This window comes from Python bivittatus, unplaced genomic scaffold, assembly GCF_059951505.1.
Source record: "Python bivittatus isolate LINGU-HERP-01145 unplaced genomic scaffold, Pbiv_v1 ctg000790_np1212, whole genome shotgun sequence".
In the NCBI taxonomy this organism is placed as follows: Eukaryota; Metazoa; Chordata; class Lepidosauria; order Squamata; family Pythonidae; genus Python; species Python bivittatus.
Genome location: NW_028277110.1, coordinates 6125310 through 6134741, shown reverse-complemented (window position 1 = coordinate 6134741; position 9432 = coordinate 6125310). Strand labels below are relative to the sequence as shown.

Sequence of the window (9432 nt, the reverse complement as noted above, 5' to 3'; positions counted from 1 at the left end):
GCAGCTGAAAGTAGAACCACCAACCAGGAAGTGGTGTGTTCCCTTCCCTGGATGTGTTCAATAGAAGCTGAACAGCCATCGGTTAGAGAGAGGTTGGACTTGGATTTCTACAATACTTTGGATTTCCACACTGAGCAGGGGTTGGATTGCACCAAGGCTTCCAAACTCTGGGTGACCGCTAAAGGGGAGCAAAGCGGTACCCCACGTTCTAACTCTTTGCTACTTTCCAGGAGTTGCCCAGGTTCTGCAGCCCAGATAGCTAATTCAGAGGCCTCCTCAAGGGCCCCTTCCAACTCTAACATTTGGGAGGAGGGTACTTGAATGTAGCCTTCCCCAACACAGTCCTGCTAGATGTGTTTGACTACAGTTCCCATAACTGAGGATGGTGAGCAGTGTAGTCCAAGATAGCTTTCGAGTACCAGATTGGGCAAGATTGAACTAAAAGGTGGGTAGAGTGCAGATGGTGGAGAAGTCAGCATTTCTCTGAAGTGCAGACGAAGGCTTTTGAATCCCTCTCACCTCCCTTATGTGGCCCATCCTGAGGAAGTCTGATGCTCCTCTCGTCAGCGCACAGGAGACTGAATGGCCCCCACAAGTGCAGTCAAAATTCAAGAATGCAGGGAGCGCAAAGCCAAGCAGCTGCATCCAGAGGGAGGGTCAGGACGGGGAGGGGAACAGCAGGACGAGGGCAATGTCATGCCGGCATGATGCAAACTCCCACCCCTTTGGCACATGGGTCATAGCAGCATACAGACACACATGTACGCACATGGGGTAGAGCTTTTGCCAGAGCTTGCAGACCCCCATGTTGCTAAACTGCTGCAAGACAGCATCAGGTCCAGTCTGGCCAAGAGCCTTCAAACTGGGAAGAGCGGAGCTAAGATGGGGTGGGGAATCCCTCTTTTCCTCCTTCCAGGGGCTCACCAGGAGCAGGATCTGTTGGGAACTCAGCCAGTTGCCTCTTTAAGGCTCCAAAAGACTATGTCTTTCTTCAGGTTTGCACTTGTGTTTTTGGTTCTCCTCTGTAGGATGATCACTCTCAAAGGAGTCTGACAATCCTACGGAGAAAAACAAACACAACTCCCACCCCCGCTCTGCCACACGTTCAAGAGACTGATTGGTGGTGGGTTTGTTTTCTCACCGGTGGTGACCTTGAGCGTGAAGGGAAAGGATGGCAGGGAATCCACCAGCTACCGCCCTGAAACCATCCTTCATTAACAACTGCAAGGGCACCAGCGTTGCAATTTACGTGGCCGGACATTCCTGCCAAATCAAGGACAGGAGGAAAGCACATGATGGCAGCTGTCTGGATGAGTCCCATCATTCCAGAACCCCCAGGTGCACGTGTATAAATGCAGGCAGCTTCCCTGCTCCTCTGCATTGGTTTTCTGGATGTTGTGCTTCCACCTCACTTTGTAGTCTAACAGCTACTTCAGGAGAGCAGCACTTTCACCAGAATGACTCTTGATGGGTCAAGACACGGCAAAAGAACCCACCTCTGTTTCCCATCACTGTAAACACTTCCCAGCACCCTGGACCATCTCCAGCAAGAAGGAACGTGCACATGGTACCTTCCAAGGATCCATCTGTTGCTTGTCTCATAAAGCAACAGCTTATAGGGGATAAAACCAGGAGGCTGGTGATCACATGACTCCTTAACTCCTGTTGCCTCTTCTGGAGGATAAAGCTTGGCAGAGTTTCTGGCAAGTTTCCTTGGCTCAGAGATTTAAGCAAAGGCTTTTAGCTGAAGCCAGTTCTTTGGAGGGTAGATTCTGGCTTTTGAAGAAGCTGGATCAAAGCTATGACCCAGATGTAGAATAATGGGATTTATGGAGTGGTCTTGGATTAATTTCTGCCTGATTCCCAAATTCTTTGTAGGAAGGGAGGAAATCCCTGCCTGGTGGACCCTAAGGCAACCTGCAAGACCCTTGCCAACAAAACACCAGCTAAAGTGCTTAAAGGGAGCAGCCCCCCTCCCTATTTGTACCAGCCTTCCCCGCTAGAGCATTTCTGCTGCCACCACCTGTTTATCAGCACTTCATTCATGCTGGTGGGACTTGCTGTGCCCCAAGCCATGGACAAAGACCACAAAGAAAACCTCATCAAGCTCCGGAGGCTTGCATGCAAACGCTGGAAAAGAGAGGAGGGGAAGCCAGCCCCTGAAGGAGGTCTGCCTGCCAGATTGATGGATAAGCAGCTCCCAGTGATGGCTCTGGAACTGCTTCCTTGCATCTCTCTCTCTCTCTCTCTTCCCCCCTTGTATCTGGCATTGGAAAGAAGTTGCTAAGAATCCTCCACTGATCGTGTTGCTTAGCATAACATCTGGCACAGCCTGCAAATATACCTAAGGCAGAGAAGACCTCTATCCTCCAGCTCACTCTGGCTTCCGAGCAGGACATGGAAGGAGAAAACCTGGGAAAGAACTTGTTTGCTCCCGAGCCCTTCCTTCTTCACTTACGGCTTTAATTGCTCAGGGCAAGTGACCAGCCAGGAGGAACTGAAAGCAAACTCTACATTTTCGAAGAACTCCAGGGAGACAGGAAGCAGGTGAATCTAGTGGAAGAAAAAAAGCAGACGGTAACTCTAGGTACTTGGGGGAAAGGAACAATCGCGTTTCCAGCCTGCAGTTGCAAAAACTGGAGGATAGTTTCAGACAAGGGCGAGCGCTAAAAGGAGTGAAGTTGAAAGAAGGGGAAGATCACTCCAGAAGTTTTCCTTTTCTGTTGCATATTCTTCTCCTGCTGGGATTCTCCCAGCCATGAACAGGCACATGTGGCTATCTTCCCCATACATCTCCAGATCATTCCGCTGGGCAGGGAAACCCAACGGCACCAACTTCTTGTCCATCCTCTTTCCATTCCACAATCGATCCTCCTTCCATGAGGACCTGGATGTGGACCACATGGGAGATTTTGAGAGTGGCACCCGTTACGAAGGGGAATCGCAAAGCCGGATGGTGAAAGCTCTCCTGATTGTGGCTTATTCGGTCATTATTTGCATCTCGCTTTTTGGCAACATTGTGGTATGCCATGTGGTGGTCAAGAACAAGAGGATGCATTCAGCAACAAGCCTTTTTATTGTCAACTTGGCTGTAGCCGATATCATGATCACCCTCCTGAACACGCCCTTCACACTGGTAAGCAACCCTGGTCCCACAATTAACTTCTTAAAGAGGGAGCCCAATGCAGATTCTTCTACTGTAAGACCAGTTCTATGGGCCAATCCCTGGGGCTCAGGATTCCCAAGAGAAAGGTCTAGGAGAACTGCAGAGGATTTGGTGTCCTTCCTTCCTTTTTACCTAAGGCACTAGGATTTAAAGCTTGGGAAAAAGTGCGTTAGCTCTGAGAAATTGTTTCATTTGCCAGAGTTCTTCCTTTTCAGTTCTATATGAGATCTGAAAAGATGTAGCCCTGAGACATGGCTTGAAAAATGTTGATGCTCAATTCCTTCTGGATTTATCTTGTTTTGTTTTGCTCGAGTCCATGATCCAGCCCATCTCATTATACTCCCAAATGTACCATTAACAGAACAGAGAGGAATGGATGAGAAAGAAAGTTTGAAGTGGGGGAAGGACCTTCAAACTTGAAGCTGAGGTGTGTTTCCCTGCTGGGAATGATGGGGCTTAAAGTCCTACACACTTGGAGGTCACTAGGCTGTGCAAGGCTGCTCCAGGCATCTTCTTTGCAAACATAGCGCCATGCTGGAGCCATTGCCAAAACATTTGCCCGCAGGGGAGTTCTCCTTCCAACCCCCCTGACCAGAAACTTCCCCACAGTTTGGGTTGCCCTCTTGTTCCTTCTTTTGAGCGCTGGCACGGTTGACTTGAGTAAGGCTGGTGGTCTCTGCATAGACCTGTCCGTGCACTGCAGGCTGAAATGGTATCCTAAACATGTCACGAGCATTTACTTCTAAACGTTTGAGCTTTCCACACACCCAACACCCAGGTGCAAAAAAACAACTTGCTCTGTTCACGTGGCACACTCTGCCGGAACAAATGCATTCTTCATTATGGTCCGATTCATGTGGCATGTGATCAATCCATGTTCAATAATTCAATCAATCAATAGGTGGGTTTTTCAGAATCCGTTGTATTACAAACTATCCATTTTAGCCTAGTCCAACTAATTCAGCCAGCAGATGATTTTAGATCAGCCGCTCTCTCCCAGCCTCACCTACCCCATAAGTCTGTTGTGAGGATTCTGTAACGTCAAGGGCAGGCGCATGTTCGCTGCCTCGATTCCATTGGAGGAGAGGAATGGAGTAGCCCTGTTAGTCTGTGTTAGGTCTGACTCTGTACACAGCCCAACATTCTCTTCTAGGTGCGATTTGTCAGCAGCACGTGGATTTTTGGAAAACTGATGTGCCACGTTAGTCGCTTTGTCCAGTACTGCTCTGTCCACGTGTCCGTACTGACCCTTGCCGCTATTGCTCTGGACCGCCACCAGGTAAGGGAATCTGGATTCTCTTCCAGGAACCATTTTAAAAATCTCTGTTCTATTCAAAAAACCTTACAATAATATGCCCTTTTAAAAAATTAACTATAATGTAAAAACTAAGCAGCATAATAATGTAGCTATATTTCTATTTTACAATAAAACAATATGGCTTAGAATAGATACATACTCAAATATATAGAAATATATATAGAAATAAGGGAAAGAAAAAAAGGAAAGGACTATATTAGACTACTTAAAAAAAAAAAAAAACAGAACAGAAACAAAAAATAACCTCCCCTCAAAAAGTGAAAAAACTTCTATGCTAAACTAAAACATTAAAATATCTAAATTTCTAATTCATTTCCATTGGGAGGGAGGAGAAGGAGAAGGAGAAGGAGAAGGAGAAGGAGAAGGAGAAGGAGAAGGAGAAGGAGAAGGAGAAGGAGAAGGAGAAGGAGAAGGAGAAGGAGGAGGGAAGGGGAAGGAAGGAAGGAAGGAAGAAAAGACATAGGAAGGAAGGACCTTGGATTGCTAAGATTACATGACTTTCTTCAACTTTTTTGTGATTCCACTTCTAAGCAATGACTTGAACTTAGACCATGCAGAATTATATTGTCTGATCTTGCCTCTTTATTGGTACAAAACTCCAGCTTAGTTCTGCACTAAGAGAATGTCATGTTCTGCAGCTGGAATAAATGATGCGGCTTACAAGCCCGGGGAAGGGAAGACATCTCATGTCAGATATCAGGAGATGCTGATTATTATTAGAAGCAGCTAATTCACCAAGGCTGAAATGAACTGGCCCTGAAGCTTTGACCATCAGAGCTCAGGGGCAGCCAAAAGGGAGGTCAAAAAGGTCAAAGTCATACACACAACCATGAATTGTATACACCCTTTTTGTGCTACCTTCTTGACCAGTTGGGTGCTTGAGGAGGATTCAAAGCCTGCTTAACTCTGACTCTTTTCAGGTTATAATGCATCCCTTGAAACCCCGAATGTCTGTTGTGAAAGGAGGGATCTGCATCTTGATAATATGGGTGATGGCCAGTTGCTTCTCTCTGCCCCACGCCATCTACCAGAAGCTCATGAGGTTTCCTTACGGGTAAGATTGGTCAAGATCACCAAGGATCGCCAAGCTGCCACAAGGTGAAAAGGAAAATGACGAACTCGTAGAACAGGGAACTGGGGAGGGGTCAAAATCTGCAGAATGGCATGCTGAGCATCAGGACCGAAGCCCCTCCCTTTTGTATGTGATGCACGTCCAGATTCTAAAGGGGAGACGCTTTTACAGTGACACTGCGCTTGCCACTGTGCAGATTTTGACACACGCCCTTCTGACACGCAGGCACTTCTTGCCTGTCATGCAAAGTGGCACGTATGATTCTGTGTTGTGACTCGTATTTCCTAGACTGTATGCATGTATATATGAGAGAGAGTTTGGGGTAGTGGTTAAGGCACCAGGCTAGAAACCAGGGGACTCCGAGTTCTAGTCCTGCTTTAGGCATGAAGCTGGGTGGGTGACCCTGGGCCAGTCCCTCTCTCTCAGCCCCCAGAAGGAGGCAAGCCACGTGAGAAAATCTTGCCAAGAAAATTGCAGGGATGAGCCCAGGTACTCACCAAGAGTCAAGACTGATGCAAAGGCGTGCGCACACACACACACACACACACACAAAGTATCTGTATATACACATTTATATATTTAAATTTATTTGAAATGGTTTAATAGTCAAAATTAAAACCAATAATGTTAAGATATGTATATTAAAGGATGGGAAAATAAAGGCAAAATCTGCATTACTATACACACATCATTGCTTCATAGTTGGCATGTGCATGTTTCAAAATAATTTGGAAATGAACGCAATTGCCCCTCCACTATTTACTACAGTAGCTGACTTTTTGCAAGCTTCTGAGCAAACTTGAAAGAAAGATGACCCTGCTTTAAGGAATTCAGTCATTAAAGACTTTTTCGCCAGCAGCTTTTTTTCTAGGCTTCTGCTGCATTCATACAGGGTCCAAAAGCATTTCTTCCAAATATTCTGCAAAGCATGCACAGCTCCATTTTATCCTGACAGATTCCAGGCTGAGATACAATCAGTAAAAACTATTAAAAATCAAGCAATACAATTAACTGTTTGGCTCATTGACTGAAATAAGGTGTGACTGACAATTTAAAAAATAGTCGTATCTAAATACCAATATCTCTGTTTTAAAAAATTGCTCTTGTCTCTATTAACTTCTTGCGTCAAATAATTTTGGCCAAAATCCTTGCAAACAGGATACTTGCCTTCCAGTGTGTTACCAATTGTGTCTGAAATCTATTCTCAGTGTCTTGTCTGACTAGTCTGAACTGGTGGGCTGATGAAAGATGGGCTGCAGAAAGAAAATGAGAAAAGACACAAAGAAGAACTGATCACCTCCACTCCTGTGCAGGAATGGACCTTTCAAGGTGCACCTTCTTCCACTGCCGATTGTTTTCTCTTCTGTGTTCCAGAAATAGAACAATCCGAATGGTGTGCCTTTCCAGCTTCCCTCCTCCGACAGACCTCTACTGGAAGTATCTGGATTTGACCACCTTTGTACTCCTGTACGTTCTGCCTTTGTCAGTGATCTCTGTCACTTACACAATGGTTGCCAAGAAACTCTGGATGAGGAACGCCATTGGCGATGTGACCATGGAGCAATACTATGCCCATCAGCGGAAAAAGAAGATGACCCTGAAGATGTTGATGGTAGTCGTGGTGGTTTTTGCCGTCTGCTGGTTCCCCTTGAATTGCTACTTGATCCTCATGTCCAGCCAAGCCATCCATAGCAACAATGCCCTTTACTTTGCGTTCCATTGGTTTGCAATGAGTAGCGCCTGCTACAACCCCTTCATCTACTGCTGGCTGAATGAAGGCTTCCGCTCAGAACTCAAGGCCCTGCTGGGCGTGTGCTGCAGGAAGGAGGCTTCCAGGGACCATGCCTTGCAGTCCATATCGGCTCACTTCAGGCATGCCTGGGATGAGAATTACTCCTGCAAACAAGATGCCACCACTCAGCAGACGAGAGAGACTTCTCACAGAAACTCTGCACGGACAGATATCTCCATTGTCCACCCCATCATAACAGGCAGCTAAGAGGAGACTTGAATGCAGAATGATCCAGCATTACTCTGGTTTAGCAACAATTCCATAGTCAGGTCAGCTACTGTTCAGGCCTTTCAGAACCCAGATCTTGTGCTTTGTGACAAGAACTTATTCACACCAGTGTTGCATGAGGTGGACATCGCTTTCGGTTGCTGCTTTCCATGAGCGACGGAGAGATCACCTGGGTGGAAAAAGTACAGTCCAAAAGCTTACTTTGGAGCCTTGACATCAGTTTTGATACCTTCATAGTCTGAAGCCCAAAGATCTTGGTGAATACATCCGAACCTAGACCATCAGCATCAGGCTTGCTTGTAAGTGTTTAATGAGTCATTATTTCTACAGAAAATCACCTGCAGACAAAAGCAGCGTAGATAAATATTGGGCAGAAGAAGAGGAAGGCTTTCACTGTGCTTTGCCTAGAGGAAGGCTGCCGATCTGACCACCATCTGCAACTGAAATAATGCCCCTCTAAATCAAGCTGGGTAGTTTCACAGGTCTCAGCATGGACAGAATTTACTTTCAGGCAAGGAGAGGTAGCCTCTTGATGCTGGGAATGCACTTAATTATTTTTAGCCAAACTCCCAGTGGCAGGAGAAGGAGGAAAAGGAAGCAACTCTGTATCTTTACAGAGGCAAGGCTGGGATTTTTCATCCACTTGGGGGTTTTTGAGCAATGATTTCAGTCTCAAAATGATGGGAACTACTGTGTAACTCAAATCTGGTGGTGCTTTTGGAAAAGCTAAGGGGGCCACAAGAAAGGATACAGAGCAGGGATGTTCACAGGGTGTGGTCAAAAATTCAAGATGACAGCCATGATGGTGCAATCAAAGCTCCATCTGATCTTTATGTGCATCACAGGTGCAATACACACAAAAAATGGGCAGAGCTTTGATCACGCTGTCATGGCCGCCATCTTGAATATTTTACCGTACCCTGCCCTGGGACCACATGCTCACCAATCAAAATTTTAGATGTAGCAAAGGAAATCCCACTCCTATGCCTTCTGCCATTTCTTGTATGGCTGAAGACATGAGCTCCCCAAATCCCAAGAGCTGAGACATGGGTAGAACTAAAGATTGCAGAGGAAGGAAAATGAAGGCCCCTAAAGTACACGAGGTGGTCTTCCCTCCCAAAGAGTGGAACTCTGTGCCAGCACCATACAAAGGACTAGAAGCTTGCTCCCTCTGCGCTGTGAAAGTGGAGCACCTCCCTCCCAGGCGAGACAGCCTAGTTCTGCAAGGTGAACCACCACGCTGTGGGTCAGAAGGATATTTCTGGACCAGAACGTGCCCACCTCCTGAGCCAAGAGTGCGCGCATGGAGAAGCCTCGGCAGCACTGGAACAGGCTCATCAAGCCAGAGTGGGGATCAGCGGTGGGAGACGGACCCTCCCTTTAACAGCTGCGTTAGTTACCTCCTCATTGCTGAGGATGCAGAAGCCCTTCACGCTGATGTGGCCAAAAGAGGGTCTGAGAAAGAGGCGCAGAACTTCAGTCTGCAGAAATATTGTGTCAACCAACCACCGCAAGCTTTCTTTTCCACATTCCTCTGACCCTGAGCCAAACTGGGAGAGAACCCTTTGGATCATCCTAGCTGAGCTGTCCTCATGGGACAAACTTCATTCAGAGAAGTTGCACTGTGACCCTGACTTTTGCTACTAAAGCTGGCACCCTTTCCTCAATAAAGCCATTTCAGATTAAGAAACACTCTGCTTATGCTTGCTGCTTCTGCTTCAGTTTGCAGAAAAGACTAATTTGTTTTTAATCTTCACATTCGGTTTTCGGTTATCAGCATTGCATTTAGTACGGGAACCCTGACTCTGTGCCCATTCTGAATCCAGAGTCACTGGGTGTTGGGTGGCATATAAATA

General features: G+C 46.6%; 1 protein-coding gene across 1 annotated transcript; it reads left to right on the top strand.

Moving 5' to 3' along the window:
• The first annotated feature begins 2758 nt into the window (after window positions 1-2758).
• LOC103052545 (G protein-coupled receptor 83-like) lies at window positions 2759-8270 on the top strand. The gene is made up of 4 exons (XM_007436258.2): window positions 2759-3136; window positions 4320-4445; window positions 5405-5538; window positions 6931-8270. Exons 1-4 carry the CDS (start codon window positions 2759-2761, stop codon window positions 7553-7555), a joined length of 1263 nt encoding a protein of 420 aa, XP_007436320.1. The 3' UTR covers window positions 7556-8270.
• Window positions 8271-9432: the final 1162 nt, after the last annotated feature.